Raw genomic sequence first — 18,195 nt, forward strand, 5'->3', positions numbered from 1 at the left:
ATTACACAATGCTCTATTCAGCCTCCACCCATTATAGGATTTGCCCGCTGTAGTGTAGTGGGTAGCATAATGCTAATGCAGCACCCGCTAACCTTACCGCTGCTGTCTGTAAGGAGTTTGTATGTTCTCCCCCGTGACCACATGAATTTCCTCTGGGTGCTCTGGTCTCCTTCCACATTTCAAAGCCTGACACATTATTAGGTTAGTTGGTCACATAGGGGTATTGGGCAGCATGAGCTTTCTGGGCCGGAAGGGGCTATTACCATTCTGTAATCTCTAAATTAAAAATAAATAAATAAAATAAGCACTGCTTATATTTCACTCATTATACAACACCACTCAGCTCCTGTCCCATGCTGTGTCCACTCCACTGATCATACACTACTCTGTCCATGCTCTTTCCAGCTCCCATCCTCTTCCATATGCCTCAAATTTGTATTTCTTCAAAGTCAATCAAAGAAACGTATAGCAAGGCAGAAATCTGGGAGCTCACACCAGACTGTGTTTATCCTGCCAGCAAAATCAATCCTCCCTCACTGCAGAAATGACATAATGTTTAGTGCCTCCGATTGAATGAAGGAGCTGAAAAGAGAAATGCTGTTCCTGTTCTCATCTCTGTGCTAAAACTACCCAGAATGAGTATTACATTACAGGAAGTTAAATTCTGGCGGGTAAGTGGCCAGGACATTGATGTCTAGAGAGAACTTACACAAGTCAATTTTTTCCTGAAAGTGATGGAGGTAAAAAGACATAGAGTAGATGGTGGAAAGTTTGCCTTCACAGATAGAGGCAATGAGTATAAAGATGTTGCAGCTGTACAAAACATTGGTTTAACTGTATTTGGAGTATTGTGTACAGTTTTGGTCAGCACAGGGAGAAGGTGGTAACAACAGAGAAATTGCAGTTGAAATTCATCATGTGGTAGAGATTCTCAATGCAGTAGAGAAATCATTTGGAATGGAAGGTTGTGCTTATAAGGACAGATTGAATAGGCTGAGATTATTCTGGTGGAGGAGATTGAGGGGTGAGTTGATAGAGGTTTATAAAATTATTAGAGGAATAGATAGTCGGAATCTTTGTTCCAGGGCAGTGGAGCGTAGAACTAGAAGACATGGGTTTAAAGAGAGAGGAGGGAAATTTAAAGGAGATCTGAGGAACAAGTTTTGCACACAGAGAGTGGTGAATATCTGGAACCAGTTGCCAGAGGAGGTAATAGATTTTATAATGTTTAAATGGAGTTGTACAGGGAAGGCATTGTGGGATATTGGCTAATGTTTGCATGTGAGAATTGGGCAGATCGGTATCACTGTTGACTGGGTGAGCTGATGAGGCCTGGTTCCATGGTGTACATTTTTATGTTTCCATGATTCTGTGCGGATTTAATCCATTGCATCAATATGATCTCCAGTTAAAATATTTTTATTATTAAAGCACTAATTTTCATTTCACCATGAATTATGTATGAAGGATGACTTCATATAGAAAAGAATGAATACATATAAATGGTAATTACTTTATTATTGTTACACATACCATGATACAATGAAAAGCTTTGTCTGCATGCCATCCATTTAAATCAAGTGTTAAAACCTAATGTACTAATGGCAAAAACAGATTGTATTAAGATACAGGACAGATTATTGAGGTTGCATATTCAAAACTGTCAGATGTTACCTCTCCCATCAGCTCATGCTGGATCAGGCTTTATGACTGGACTCTGTCAACAGATGACAGGAGCTGAGGGCTGACACAGTGCCTGTTCCATAATCCGCTTAATTTATGACTCACCTATAACTTCCCCCCCCCCCCCCCACTATTTGTCTTGGTACCATCCCATGATGAATAATTTTCATCTGTAAGTTTTCAATCAACTCCCCAATCCTGATTTTTATTTTTTTGGGGAGAGAATCCAAGATTTCTATTATCCTCTTTGGGGAAGTCTGTTCTGATATCGGCTGGCTCTAGATTTTACACAGTCATTTAATTGAATCCTTAAATGAAGTTGGCCATTATCATTGTGCTGGCCCTTTGAAAGTCCATTAGTTGTAATTCATGGCCCTCATCTATCCCTGTAGAGTTCTTGAATTACTTCCTTTCAAGTACTTCTCCAATTCCCTTTTGAACTCAACGCAAGATGGATTTATCTCATTAACCAGGAACAGGACTAAAGCCGTGGTTCCAACAGCTTGCGTGCAAAAACCAAGGCTTGCCCAACAGCACACAGAGAGTGCTGCATTGATATCACCCAGATTTGATTTCAAGTTTTGGTCAGAACTTGCTGGAAAATACCTGCGATTTTGTGATAAACTGCAGGTATTAACCACTCTCAATTCCACCAACACTCCAACTGGAAACGTTAGAAGCTGGAACACCCGAATGAGTGTGGAGTTGCTCAATTCTCTGGCAAGCCCCAATTGTGGTTTGTCAATAAAATAGCAACGATGCACATTATATAGTGTGGCACTGAACTTAGGCAATGGTTAGCTATGTCAAGCTAAATCTTCTGCTTATATAAAACTTTCATCTTACAATGCTAAATAGATGCTTTGGACTGTACATCCAGAATCAATACATTGCACTAATTAATCAGCTTTATTAACATTGTTTATTTGCACTTTAGTTTGAACTGACTGGGCACAACACTTCAGCCTAAATAATCACTGAGTTAGAAGAATTATTCTAGCACTAAGTAAGACATAACTGTTCAGAAAGCAGAATTCCTTATTTACTTTCTGTAGTGTATTTTTAAAAATATATTTTTAATTGAATATTATTGTTGTTGGAAAAGATTTTGGGACATGTTTCAATGGAAAAAAAAAGTTAAAGGAGAAAATGTGAAAGAGGTTTTTAACATATGAAATTGCTGAAGAGGGGAAATGATTAAGAACATTTCCATTTGTAGTGGATTCCAAAACTAGTGGCCAAGGGTACAGCAAACATTATTTAAAACTGAGTGGAAAAGGAATTATTTTTTTGGTTGTATTGTGTTAGGATGCAGAACTCAGTCCCACAGTAGCTTCAGATAAGTACAAGAGAGAAAGAGGAACGGAAGGACAAACTGGAAGGGTAAGAAGAAGCAACTAAGTGATGTAAAGCGTAAAACATCTCAATCAGATGGGCCGAATGGGGCATTTCTGTGCCATATTTTCATATTAATTTGATCTAGTTGTTAAATGTGCATTTCAAACCTTACCCAAATTGCATTTGCATTGCTCCAGAGAAACTTACCACTGTTATGTTCCTGGTGATTAATGTCTTCATGACACAATTTCTGCTTGGACTATGGATGAGTTAGAAACACTTATATTTGTACACATTCTGAAAGTGGGATAGTGCTGTATTACAATATGCTCCCTGGATACAAATTCTCTTTTTTGTTACATTACTGAAGTCCTTCATAATTCAGACATTGCATTTTAAATAAATAATACATGCTGCAGAGTGTTTTAGAAAGGAATCTCTGGTGTGAGTGCTGGTAATTATATTTACTTTATTAAATGTATTTCTTTTAAAGCTTTCTTTACCATTCTTAGTTAAGTAGAAAGTATTCAAGCATTCTGAAGCAATGAATCTGATACAGGTTCAGTACCCCTTACCCGAAATGCTCGACGCCAGAAGTGTTTTGGTCTTTGGATTGTTCGTATTTTGGAATATATTATGAGATAGCTTGGGGTCGCCATCACTTCTGACTCCAAATGAATGTGCTATCTGTAAGCAGACCTTGTCTCACACTTGTTCATCGCACATATGTACTTAAGAGTAAAAATTATTATTATAATGAAAATATAATGTGCGCAGGGTAACAAAGCAGCATCAGGAGAATGCCTGAATCAGCTGTAGAACAACAGCAGGCATTCAGTCTCCACCTACGATGCTGTGTTTTGATTAAAAAGTTACAGAGTACTATATTTGTATTTTACTTTAATTTTTAGAGTTTATGTAAGGCATAAGAACAATCAGCATTGTAGACTAGTTCTGGTGTTAGATTTTCAACCGAGATGATCTTTACAAACTCATCAATGAATTTCTCTACTGCTTCATGATCAGCAGCAGAAGCTTTAACTTTAAAAATTTAATACCGTGCCTTTTCTTAAAGTTCTGCAACCAGTCTGCTGAATAATCACAATTACCTTTAATTTTCAGTGACAGATCTTTGTTTGTTTTATGATCAACATACCATTAAGCAGCATATATTCACTCCGGCTCTGATAAACCCACTCTTTCAATACATGTTTGAAATCTATATTGCTAGCTTTATGCAGTGTGTTTCTTTTTTTTCATTAATTTCTGTTTATTACATATGTGGGGTCATATCTCAGAACTGGCTGTGGTGTGTAAAGACCTGCGTATGGCCTAGGAACCTTCCCAGTGTCTTCGATTTTAGATTTTTGAATGAGGGGTACTCAAAGTGTATTGGCATACTTTGCATTAATTGCAGTTGAAGACTTCAAGCGAGAACTATTAAAAAGAAAAACTGATGGTATATCTGCCATCGTATTTGACCTATCAAAATGGACCACCTCACATTTATCTGGGTTGAACTCCATCTGCCACTTCTCAGCCCAGTTTTGCATCCTATCAATGGCCCGCTGTAACCTCTGACAGCCCTCCACACTATCCACAACACCCCCAACTTTTGTGTCATCAGCAAATTTACTAACCCATCCCTCCACTTGCTCATCCAGGTTATTTATAAAAATCACAAAGAGTAGGGGCTGTGCAATGAACCGGAATTGATTAGAGTAAAGGAGCCCTGAGGGACAATATGATATAATTCACCCAGCAATTTAAGAAGGAGAAGCTAAAGTCATATATAGCCATATTACAGAATAAAGGGTGGTGAGGCATGAGAAAGGAGCTGGCCAATATTGAAAAGAACACTGGCAGGGATGATGGCAGACCAGCAATGGCTGGAATTTCTGAAGCAATTTGGAAGGTGCAGGATACATACATACCTAAAGAAGAAGAGGTATTCTAAAGGCAAGATGACACAACCATAGCTATCAAAAGAAGTCAAAGCCAAAGAGAGCACATATAATAAAGCAAAAATGAATGAGATATTACAGGATTGGAGAGCTTTTAAAAACCAACAGAAGGCACCTAAGATAAGTCATTAAGAAGGAAAAGGAGGAATACGAAAGTAAGCGAGCCAGTAATAATAAAATATACCAAAAGTTTCTTCAGGTACGTAAAGCATAAAAGCAAGGTGAGAGTGGATATTGAAGCATTGAAAGATGATGCTGAAGAGGTAGTAATGGGGGACAAGGAAATGGCAGATGAAGTGTATAATTATTTTGCATCAGTCTTCACTGTGGAAAACACCAACAGTGTGCTGGAAGTTTAAGAAAGTCAGGGGGTAGGAGCATGTGAAGTTGCATTACTAAGGAGAAAGTTCTGGGGAAACTGAAAGGTCTGAAGGCAGATAAGTCACCTGGATATATATCATAATGTTCTGAAAGAGGTGACTTAAGAGATTGTAATGGCATTAGTAATGATCTTTCAAGAATTGATTGATTCTGGCATGGTTCTGGAGGAATAGAAAATTGCAGATGTCACTCCACACTTCAAGAAGGGAGAGAGGCAGAAGAAAGAAAATTTTAGGTCAGTTAATCTGACTGCAGTAGTTAGGAAGATGTTGGAGTCAACTGTTAAGGATGTGGTTTCAGGGTATTTGAAAGCACATGATAAAATAAGCCATAGTCGGCATGGTTTCCTGAAAGGAAAATCTTGTCTGATAAACCTGTGGAATTCTTTGAAGAAGTAACAAGGAGGATAGACAAAAGAGAGCCACTGAATGTTTTGTACTTGGATTTTCAGAAGGTGTCACACATAAGGCTGCTTAACGAGTTAAAAGCTCATGGAGTTACAGGAATGGGACTAGCGTGGATAAAGCAGTGGCTGACTGGCAGGAGGCAAAGAGTAGGAGTAGAGGGAGCCTCTTCTGATTGGCTGCCGCTGACTAGTGCTGTTCCACTAGGCTCTGTGTTGGGACTGCTTTTTAAGTTATATATATCTCAATGACTTGGATGAAGAAATTGTTAGCTTTGTGGCCAAGTTTGTGGATGATACTAATACAGGTGGACAGGCAGGTAATTTTGAGGAAATATAAAAACTACAGAAGGACTTAGTTTAGAAGAATGGACAAAGAAGTGGCAGATGGAATACAGTATCGGGAAGTGTATAGTCAAGCACTTTGGTAGAAGAAATAAAAGGATAGACTCTTTTCTAAATCGAGAGAAAATTCAAAAATCAGAGATGCAAAGGGACTTGGAAGTCCTTGTACAGGATTCCCTAAAGGTTAGTTTGCAGGTTAAGTTGGTGGTGAGGGAGGCAAATGCAATGTTACCATTCATTCCGAGAGGACTAGAATATAAAAGCAAGAATGCAATGTTGAAGCTTTATAAAGCACGAGTGAGGCCTCTCTTATTGTGAGCAATTTTGGACCCCTTATCCCAGAAAGGATGGCCTAAAGTTAGAGAGGGTTCAAAGGAATTTCAAAGGAAGGGAAAATGATTCTGGGCATGAAGGGCTTGTCATATGAAATGCGTTTGATGTCTCTGGACCGTATTCACTGGAATTCAGAAGAACGTGGGGTGTCCTCATTGAATGTTGGAAGTGGGTGTGGAGAGGATGTTTCCTATGCCGAGTGAATCTAAGACCAGAGAACGTGGTCTCAGAGTCGAGAGGCACCCTTTTAGAATGGAGCTGAGGAAGAATTTCTTTTGCCATCGAGTGGTGAATCTGTGGAATTTGTTGCCACAGGCAGCTGTGGGGGCCAAGTCATTGGGTATATTTAAGGCAGAGGTTGATAGATTCTTGATTAGTTAGGACATAAATGGAATTGGGGAGATGGAGCTGAGAGGGAAAATGGATCAGCCATGATGAAATGGTGGAGCAGACTTGATGGCTAAATGGCCGAATTCTGTTCTACCTTTTAATGGTCTTATGGTTTTATATTTCAGTAGCACACATATCCCTCTACTTAAATCAACACCTGCAAAGACCATATTTACTTTCCTTTTGGTGTTAGCCCAGAACTCTTTGAGAACATTTCACCATAATCTTCCATGCTGGTCCTAGGAATCGAAGTCTATTGCTCCATTAACACTGGGCTCAGCTTTGGGCCCTGTGCCCTATTGCCCTGCCTGATTCAGGAGCAGTGCCTCTTAATAGGAATGGGGAGATATGGTACTCTCTGCCATGTTTTAATGGAAATTGCTTGTGGTCTGTCATGTACCTTTGGCTTAGCTCCACTGCTGATTTATCTGAGCAGGCCCAGTCAAATATAAATGTAAAATTGTCTTTTTACTTACTGCCCATTACACCTTCTGGTGGGTAAGGCAGTAACAATGGTCCTCTCTGTTTATCCTTGGACACCTTTGGTCTCGGTCTTGGTGGTTCTCAGGGCTTCCTTCAAAGTGCTACTGTTTCTGGGCTTTGGAAGTACAGAACTGTTTGCTAACTGGTCGCTACCGGTCACATAGCAGTTAGACCCCTCCGCCTACCTTCTAACTCTGACTCATCTCTTTTTCTCCAGTCCTGTTGAAGGGTCTCGGCCCAAAACGTTAACTGTACATTTTTCCATAGATGCGGCCTGGCCTGCTGAGTTCCTCCAACGTTCTGTGTCTGTTGCTCAGTTTTCCAGCATCTGCAGACTTTCTCTTCTTTACTATTACAGCTGAGGGCATTCCAGAGTTCGGAGTTCAATTCCGGTGCCATTCTGTAAGAAGTCTCCGTAGGTTTCCCTGTGGAATGGTGGGTTTTCTCCGGGTATTCCGGTTTCCGCCAACAGTCCAAAGACCTGCTGGGAAGGTTAATTGGTCACTGTAAATCATCCTGTGATTAGGTTTGGATTAATCGGATTATCAGGGATTGCAGGGGTTTGAAGGACAGGAAGGGTTTATTCGGTGCTGTACTGCTAAATAAATACAATCCCTCACCATCGAAGACTGACCTTCCTGGAGTAAAACTCAGCCAGACCTTTGAAACTTCAGCAACCCTAACACAAACCGTACATTTCATCATGGTTAAATGAGAGAACAGGCTTTAACATGAAGGTGGGGAGCAATGTTAAGTTCTCATTCCATTAGACTGTGGGGAATGAAGAAACGTGAATTTGTTGACAGAATATTTACCATTCTCCTTTATGACGGCCCTCTTATATTCTATGACATTTAGCATACCCTTATTATTTTTATCTGTTAGGCTTACAATTGCTTTCGGGACAAAAAGGAGTCTTACCGAGAATAGCTAACCAGTTTGCAATTTAAGCTGTTCAAGAATGTTTTGTTTATCCCACCTTGATCTCTTTTATCCTTTAACTGCAAGACATATACCCTTTTGTCCCTCACATTATTGATCTTTTTTCACCAGTCTTCAGCACTGGCATGGACTTTTAATTGTAACTTGCCTCTGAATATTATGTTGCAAATTGTTATCAGTTCATTCCTAACACTAACAAAGTTTCTGCCCTGACATAGCTAACTTGGCACTACTGCACGTTCTAAAATGCATATTTTTTACAATATTTTGTTCTTTGGTTTGATTTATGCATTCTAGTTAGAAATATTCTCTTTCCTTCATAATTTGCTCACATGGCTGATTTTTAACTTGAAGTTACTGATCAGGTAATAATAAAAATCAGAGGTGAGATTGCCAGTTTAAATGGCAATCAGCCAGTAAGTTTTCATAAGGTAGATAAAAATTATATTGAAAATACACTGGGATTTTGTTTTCCCTGGGTGTGTGCCCAGAAACATTGCATTGTAAATTGGACACAATGGTGGAGATATGCATGTTCTGTCACATTGCTTTGTTCAATATTGACCTGTGTCTGGCTACACTTTTTCCTACATTTGAGGAAATTCCAGAGGTAATTCTTCCTCCCTTCAGTGTGTTCTCAATCAGTGAAAGAGCAGCCTCTTTGTCTCAGTGAGAATTAGTAAGTAAATCTATTTGGCAGTTATTTCAAACAGCAAAGTCCTCAACATTCACAACTTATTTTTGGAAAATTTCTTTCAGGTGGAGTGCTTTTATGTGGAATATGTGAGATAGGTTAGACCACAGCTGTTTTGACCTCTGTGTAACTAGCTCATTTGAACATATGAGTGGGAGAAGGCTATGACCTCAACGTCTTCACATTAAGAGTTGTATTAACGGTGCCCAGTAAGTTCTTTCCTTTTGGTTGGGAATGGTGGGGATGGGAGATCAGAGAGGGAATCAAAATAATAATATCAGTTTGATTTTAGTTGTCCCAAAGTAAAGAGATAGTTTGAGCTATTTTTGAATCCAAAGAATGCACTTTGTTTCACAGAGAAGTGGAAAAGATAGCATGTGTGTCAAAGTACCAATGGACTATTCCCATTTCAGTTTGTAGAATTCCGTTGCTAAAAAAAAAAATCATTTCCTATATGGGCATATCAAGCTTGTCCATTACAATACATAAGATACCCTTTGTAAAAAAAAATAGAGAGTATTTGTAGAGATTCCTTTCCAATTTCTGCTTACACATTAACAATAAATGCAGATGTGAATTCTTGAGTCAATAAGGTAACAAGAATGAATGGTCATTGTGAGCTTAGAAAAGGAACACCTTAAATATTAAACATCAATCAGAAAAATAACACAATAATTTGTTGGTGTTCTTCAAAAGACACATTGCAGATGATGGACTGAATTACCTTTCTCCATGCAGTATTATTCCATAACACAATACAAGAGGGAGTCTTGGTTTTACCAAGCAGACTGAAAGTTGATACTTTGCTTTTGGCCAGTGAATATAGTATAAACTGTGCATTACAGATGATAGAACCATTTATTATAGGAGTGCTAAGAGTTGTGAGAATCAGCCGATGGTTAGTGTTGTGCTGGGCAGCTGTATTAATGTGGGAACATTCTGTTAGTTCCAGACAGCATGGAACTTTCAACACCTCCCACATATAACACACTAACTAGGTAGATGAAAGAGTGGTTAAGTGAATTGTCAAATATTTCCAGCATTGAATTGACACCACAAGCAGGTCAAGAATACCTCCCTCATTTTCTGTATGACAGATTGACAGAAGCCATTGATCCTCTCTGAGAGTTCAGTAACTTGAATTGCTTTGCTTAACGCTGCACTTATGCCAGCTGATCTACTGAACTGCAGTACCTGCTTCACTGTACACCATCTCTCCCTCAAATACTGAAGGTCGCAGTGTAAGAGACATCTTTCAAGGCATTTTCTAACTCATGGAGACAGTGATTTTGAATAATAGGAATTTAACCCAATATATTTTTTAAAATTTGAGAATGCTGAAAAAGGTACACTCTAATCCTAAGAAAAAGAGTTCCATGAGTGTGCTTCTGTTCCTTAATCCTGGTGTCATTTATATATTTTTGTCACTGCAGACAGGATATATCTGGCTACCGTTCTGGAGCTTGCTGTGTCTCAGGTTCTAGTCCCTGAATGGAAAGAATGGTTTAAAGTTGTATTCCTCAGACAGATACTCTGGTGCTTTCCTGATGAAAGGCTGGACTGCCAAAGGTGCTGCCTTTCAAATGAGACCAGGTTGTCCTGTAGGTCTGATGACAGTTAGGAAAAGGGCAGATTACACACAACTGTGTTATCTCAGCTGAATATGTAAAATACCAAAGTTGAGAGTAGAATCATGACACCCTAAACAATATTGATTGATTGTTAACGGGATTTATTCATTATTGCATAGGTGGTTTAGGGAAACCTGCTGTGCAGAATTGGCAGCTATATCTCATATGTGCCAACAATGACTACTATTACTTTGTCCTCAATGTCTCTCGTTCCTCCTTAAGTACACCTATCTCCTCACTTAGTCTTTGACCTTGTGGATAAGGTCTCCCTGCCAGTATGAATTCCAGTGTTTGTCAAGCTGTCAATGTTTGGGAGCCCCACTCAAAGAAGCCATGTAGTTGAAATTTTCAGGTAATTAGGAAAATAATTCTACTGAACTTTTCCAGCTTACTCCATCCTTGCATGGAATTAGGAAACAGGTTGAAACCATTTTTCACAAATCTGTTTCATTTTCCACAGAACACCTGCCTGCCTGCATGCTCTGATTTGCAGCAGGTTAGTTCAATTATTAATTGCAATATTCAAAAAGGATGAACTTATAACACTGGGGGAAATGCAGGAAGTGCAACTTGCTGGATTTATCACAGCTGCTAGAGCAATCCATAGTGCCAAACATCTGGCTTCGCTCCTGACCTTCAGTGAGCAGCTTGCACAGAATGGCTGTCCTCGGTGCAGATTTGTGGGCTGGTTGGTCACAGTAAGTTGACTCCAATGTGTAGCTGAGTGCTGGAAACCAGTGGAAATTGATGACAATTTAGCAAGAATAAAGAAAGTGGGATTGGTGTAAGTAGGCACTCTGGTTGATATGGATTCAGTATGCAAGAGTGCTTTTCCCATACTGTATGACTATAAACCTATAGATTTGGTGGACCGTAATCATTCTTTGGTTTTGTAAACTTTTGTTTCAAAGGGAGGAAATCAAGAAAGCATGAATGTCTATTATTATTCAGCTTTGAAATGCTTCATGATCAAATCTAAACTTGTTCAACATTAATACAACAAGTTCAAAATCCTGCAGATGGTAGGAACCTGCGATAAAATTAAAGTTCAAAGTAAATATATTATCAGAGTACATATATGTTACCAAATATAACCCTGAGATTATTTTTGTGGGCGTATTCAATAAATACATAATAGAATAATAACCACAATAGAATTAATGAAAGATTTGAGTATTCAACTTGTATGCAAATGGCAACAAATGTACAAATACAAAAATAAATAAATATCGAACATGAGATGAAGTGTTCTTGAAAGTGAGTCCATAGGTTGTGGGAGCATTTCAATGATAAGGCAAATAAGGATGAGTGAAGTTATCCCCTTTGGTTCAAAAGACTGATGGTTGAGGGGTAATAACTGTTCCTGAACTTGGTAATGTGAATCCTGAAGCTCCTGTATCTTCTTCAAGATATCAGCAGTGAGGACAGAGCAAGCCCTGGGTGGTGCAGGTCGCTGATGATGGATGCTGCTTTCCTGCAACAGCGTTTCATGTAGATGTGCCCTATGGTGGGGAAGGCTTCACCCATGATGGACTGGGCTGTAACCTACTTTGTGTAGAATATTTTGTTCCAGGACATTTTTTTTTCCAAACCAGGCTGTAATGTAGCCAGTCAATATACTCTCCTCTGCACGTCTATAGAAGTTTGTCAAAGTTGTAGATGTCAGGCTGAATTTTTGCAAACACTTAAGGAAGTAGAGGTACTAACGTGCTTTCTTTATAATTGCACTTGTGTGTTGGGGCGTTAAGTTGGGGAGTTTAAAATTGCTGACCCTCTCCACCTCTGAGCCTTCGATGTGGACTGACTCATGGATCTCTGGTTTCCTTCTCCTGAAGTCAATAATCAGGGTCCTTGGCTTTGCTGACATTAAAGGAAATCAGAAGATAGTGAAAATATTTTAAAAGATGAGGTATAAAGAGTAAGGCAACTCAAAGCAAGTTTAGTTGTAAAGGACTTTTCAAACACAAGGCGGTTCAAAATGCTTTACATAAAACAAAATATAAAAATCAAACATCAAATTTCAGTCAATATATAAAAAAATACGATCACACAAAAATAGATAAAAGTTACAGTGCAGAGAATTCTAATTAAATGCTACAGCAAGAAGAAAAGTTTTAAGCCTTAAGTTAAAAGAGCTTAAAGCTGGGGCAGACTTCAGATCCCCAGGCAGGTTATTCCAGACATGTGGAGAATTGTAACTAAAAGCTGTTTCGCCATGTTTAGTTCAGTATTTTGACCCTAGGAACGGTAAGCAGGCCTACCCCAGGTGATCTGAGAGCTGGGGTATATTCATAATGCAGAAAGAGATTGGAGATATCTTTTGACCCTAGACCATTCTGTGCTTTATAAACCAGTAGTAATATTTTAAAGTCAATCCTCTGAAGCCAGTATAGTGATCTGAGAGCTGGGGTGATGCGTTCTACTTGGTCTCAGTGAGGACTCTAGCAGCAGTGTTCTGAATGAGCTGCAACCGTCTGAGGGATTTTTTTTACAGAGACCTGTGAAAATGCCATTATAGTAGTGAAGCCTAAAAATAATAAATGCATGGATGAGATTTTCTGCATCTTGCTGTGACATAAGCCCTTTAACTCTCGCTAAATTTTAAAGATGGTAGTTGGCTGACTTTGTAATTGTCTTAATGTGGCAGTTAAAATTTAAGTCAGAGTCCATCACAACACCAAGGTTTCAGGCTTGGTTAGTGGTAACAACAGGGATTTTGAGTAACCACTGACTTTTAATCATTTTGTTCTTTTTTGGCACGGATTTTCTCTGTGTTTAACTGGAGGAAATTTTGGCTCATCCCATCAGTGATTTGTGCAAAATTGTTTTTAGTGATGGTATGGGACCATAGTCACTTGATGACACTGTATTTATAAATCTGAGTGTCATCCACATAACTAAGGTAAGGTATTTTGTTGCTTACCATGATTTGACCTAGTGGGAGCATATATATTGTTAAACAGAAGCCCTAGTATGGACCCTTGAGGCACACTGTATGTCATTTTTATTCCATCAGAAATGTAGCTACCAATTGATCCTGTCCTGTAAATATGATTTGAACCACTTTAGGACTATACTGGAAATTTTCACCCAGTTTTCTGGTCTGTCTAGTAATATGCCATGGTCAACTGTGTCAAAAGCAGCACTAAGATCCAGTGAAACCAAAAGTGAAATTTTCCCATCATCAAGCATAAGCAGACGCCATTTAAAGCCCTGACCAGAACAGTCTCAGTGTTGTCAAAATCCAGAATGGAAAACATCCATACAGTTACTTAGTGCCAAAAGTTATTAAGTCACTGATAAGCAACCTCTTCAACGATTTTACTTAAACGTGGCAAGTTTGATATAGGTCTGTAGTTATTAATTACCAAGACATCTAGGTCGTTCTTTTTAAAAGAGGCTTAGTAACTGCAACTCTCAGGGCTTTTAGGAAGCAGCTTGATAGATGAGAAGTGTTGACTATTTGCAGAATGTCTGGGGCCATACAACTAAAAACATTATTTAAAAAGTTTGTAGGTAAAATGTGAAGGGAACAATTTCTTCTAGAGTAGAGAGAAGATTTCAGGTGATACCAAGGGAGGGAATAGCTTGTGGATGGTTGAGGAAAGAACAATCGGTGTAGGTGGAAAGCAGCCAAGGTTAAATGACTGTAATGGGAAGAACAAAATGTAAAGACAGATGCATCAGGTGTTTGCAAGAACATTATGTAAAGCTCCTTTGTTTAACAAAAGCTTGGTACAGTGATTATCGGAGATAGTTGAACTCAGAGGCCAAAAGTGTTTAATGTGCCATCCATGATGTGTAGTTCCTCCCGCTTATACAGAGTTTCGGCACTTTACACTAAAGTTAATGAATAACAATTAGCAGTGGGAGCACTGACAAATTTCATAGACGCGAAAGATTCTGCAGATACTGGAAATCTTCAGCAACACACACAAAATGCTGGAGGAAGTCAGGTCTGGCAGCAACTCTGGAGGGAAAAACAACAGAAGGGAAATTATATTTGGCTACTATTCTGGAGTTCTTTGTGGATGTGGAACCAGTAGATGTGGATTTTCAGAAGGCTTTGGATGAGGATTCACAGAGGACATTGGTTACCAGTGTTAGAGGGCATGTAATTGGGGTAATGTATCAACATGGAGTAAGAACTTGGACCTTGGGCACAAAGCAAAGAGAGAATAAATGAATTGTTCTCGGGTTAGAATACTGTGACTAGTGGAGCTCCATCTGTTCATGACCCATAACAGTGGGCTGACTGATCCAGCATTTACTCGGATCCTGGTTAAGTCCATGGGAAGGGTTCCAGTGTAGACTGAATTGGTTGGTCATTTAATTGTTGAGCATCAGGGCTGCTGATACACTTCCTCGGAGCAGGCCATCATGTTGCAAGCATTCTCATGTATTTAATATAGAAGCAACTTGTCTTTTGAACTGGTACGGTCACATTCACGCATCAAGCTGCAACCCCCCCCATCATCAGCACAGCTCAGATCATCTATTGCAACAGGAAGAAGTGCTCTTTACTTCAGGATTCTTAACTACGTTTTTAACTCAAGTGCAGGGAGAATTACTATTTTGTTTTTCTTGGGTGGATGAAATAAGGTTATTACTGCTGTTAAAAGTAGGCTGTGGTTTTGAGTGACTGGACGATATTAACTGAAAGTGTTGATGGGATTCTAGCACAGTGGAAATAAATGGGCCCAGACATTAGATCACATAGTGCTCTTGTCTCAGTGTTGTCTGATTAAAAACATACTAACCAGGAACGAAACATGATGATATTTCTGGATTGTTTTACGTCATGCTGATTTTGAGTTATTTCCTGGCCTCAGCCATTCTTGAAAGTCTGATGCGATTTCTGAATCAGATGCACACCAAGTTATTTCATGTACTGTTCATGGCTCCTGTAGACTGTTTCCCTGGGAGTGACCATTGTTGTGTAAACAGAAAAACTAGACGCTTTGATCGCAGTGCTGGATTGGACTGCTCCAGAGCTCAACACACCATTCGGTTTTCTCTCACCACCAATAACTTCAGGCCCCTGACCCACTGAACCTCCTCGGTCCTGGTGAAAATTCCACTCTCCTCCTCCATTCAGCACCTGTCCCGGTCCCCAATCTGACTTGAAACAAGGCCGTGAGTTTGACCACTGACATCGGGTTGGCATGTCTGGTAGGGCTGCTGACTTCGATCACCAGAGGTCTGAGTTCCTGCCTGACCAGACTGTGCACATTCTCCCCACGGCCATGTGGATTTCCTCCTTCTGCCCCAGTTCCCTCCCGCATCTTGAAAAAGAACAGGTTGATGGGTAAGTTGGCCGCTATAAATTGCTCCATGAGTAGAGCATAGGCAGAATTATGAGACTGCACGAGAGAATAAAATGAGATGAATACAGGATTAGTTAAAGTAGGTCAGCATGGATTCACTTGGCTGAAAGGCCAGTTTCTGCAACCTCTCTCACCCTCGACTGCCAGGCTTCTGCTCTGAGCACTGCTCCAAACTGAACTCCAGGTAGGCCTTGAATCCGAATGATCCATCAATGAATCAATGACCCAGACCAAGCCGACCCCGATTCTGATTACTGGCCTCAGCAACCGCATTGGCTGGACCCGGGTACTGCATCTGCTTGCCCAATTGCTAACTTGTCCCAATCCCGGGCTTCAGAGTCAATGATCACAACTCCCACTCTCACCCTACAGGCATCGGTCCACCAACCAGGCTTTCTCTGACTAAAAGGTTCAAAGCCACATGAAACATTCACAGAATCCCAAGTAAACCCAGGCAATGAAACTTAAATCAGTAGATCAAAAGAAGAAGATGAAATGAAATACCTGGTGGATGAAGCAGATGCTGTAACCTGGCCGTTTGAAGCAATGTACCTGCTGTGCCTCCAGTTCTTTTCGCGATTTCCATCATTTCTTTTGCCAAAAGTAATTGGCAAGAGCTATCAGGGAAACTGCATTAAAGAAAAACACAATATTGCACCTTTCACATTCTCACCACATCCAATATCTAATTAAAGTACTTTTGAAGTACTCACACCTCACACATGAATTAATTTCCTTAACAATTGTTCTGGTGAGGTTGAATGAGAGAGAAATGTCACCCATTACATTGCAGATATCACAGATGCACTTCTTCTAAATCATGACATGGATTTTTTTTATATCCACCTCAAAGGATTAACTAGAGTTCAAAATCTTTTCCTGAAACTAGATAAGAATGCTCTTTTAGTATTATGCCTGAATCATGCGTTCAAACATCTGGAATCAGATTCCATATCACTTTAGCATGAGCAGAGGAAGCCACCTGTAAAGCTTGGGTTTCTCCAAAGACTCCCAATCTTAGTAGTCTAAGGAGAAATCTCAGCAATTCATTCAGCAGATGAGAAGGGAGAAATACTTCAAATCAATAACTTCCATTTTTATTTTATTGAGAAACAGTGCAAGATATGTCCTTCCAGTCCTTTGAGCCACACCCCCCTGTAATCCCCAAATTTAACCGTAAACTAATCGTGGTACAAATTACAATAATCAATTAACCTACCAATTAGTGCGTCTTTGGACCATGGGAGGAAACCCACGGCGAGAACGTGTAAACTCCCTTTCCTTGGTGTTCTGATGAGTGTTAATGATCTGAAATGTTTTTCTCTCTCTCCGCAGCCCTGGCCTACTGAAGATTTCCAGTACTTTTCCTATACTTAGCCAATAGCAATTGTGAAAACCTTTTGTTTAAAACCTTGTAAAGTCTTTGGAACCTACCTTGCTTTAGTTGGCTGCTGATGTTGATCAAATTTCATAAATGTTAAGAATATCTTTGTTGCAAAAGATATCAAGTAACAAAACCATAAAGAACCGGCATTGATCCAAGAACAAAGCATATACAGTACAGTAGAATTTGTAGGTGTTCACCATAGACAAATGCACAACAAAGCACATTGGAACTGTAGAACACAATGATAGTTAAAAGCTTCTATTAAATAACCAATTTCTTATTACATCTCCCAGCTGCACCCAAAATTAAAGGGTCAGGCTTAGAACTAGAGAGGAATCAGAACTAATTACCACTGATACAGAGGGAGATTAATGAGATGCAAGGTAGATTTTTTAATGCCAAACAACCCTGTCATTCTTGGAGAAAAATTTATTTGTGCGAGTAAATGGAGAATTGCTTGGAGTTAATTGGGAGAATAAATCAATATTAAATAACTTTTAAAGGGATGAGCTTATTTCTTCAAAAATATTTGAAAACTTTTCATGTCATCTTCTTTATAAAGGCACCAGTGTGAAGAGATCACATTGGAATTGTGATAATGCAGCTCATAGTATGTTACACTGTTAAAGAATATACTTATGTTTTTGTCACTCATCTTCTACAAATGATGCATGTTCTGGCAAGAGATTGAATTCCAGCGGTTGTTGTTTTCAGTTCAAAGCACATTAGCGTCATCTCCAAGCTTCAGAATTAGTAAATTATTAATTGCTACTCTCTTTCCTTCAGCAATGAAAAAAAAGTTGTAACAAGTGTGATGGAAAATTGGGTAGAAAAAGGGTTAAAGAAGCTTTCTGAAGACAGATAAACAATGGAACATTCCAAGCCGTGCACCCT

The 18,195-nt window shown here is 39.4% G+C and overlaps 1 protein-coding gene across 4 annotated transcripts in view; it reads right to left on the reverse strand.

Annotated features, from left to right (window-relative positions):
- The window catches only part of LOC132402980 (uncharacterized), a 110,857-nt gene that overhangs the window by 9,458 nt on the left and 83,204 nt on the right, over nt 1-18,195 (reverse strand). For 2 of the 4 annotated variants that reach the window (XR_009515143.1, XR_009515142.1), the window contains 3 exons: nt 16,419-16,543; nt 12,295-14,557; nt 1,519-7,804 (listed from right to left, as the gene is read on the reverse strand). Coding sequence is in view for 2 of the 4 variants with exons in the window: in XM_059986163.1 (XP_059842146.1) it covers nt 7,704-7,804; nt 12,295-12,447; nt 16,419-16,543 (379 nt within the window). In the remaining 2 variants the exon portion in view is untranslated. Of the gene's footprint in view, nt 1-1,518; nt 7,805-12,294; nt 14,558-16,418; nt 16,544-18,195 lie in introns of those variants that run through there. The other 2 variants (XM_059986163.1, XM_059986164.1) reach the window with 2 other exon arrangements.

Source organism: Hypanus sabinus, chromosome 12 (genome assembly GCF_030144855.1).
Source record: "Hypanus sabinus isolate sHypSab1 chromosome 12, sHypSab1.hap1, whole genome shotgun sequence".
Taxonomy (NCBI): domain Eukaryota; kingdom Metazoa; phylum Chordata; class Chondrichthyes; order Myliobatiformes; family Dasyatidae; genus Hypanus; species Hypanus sabinus.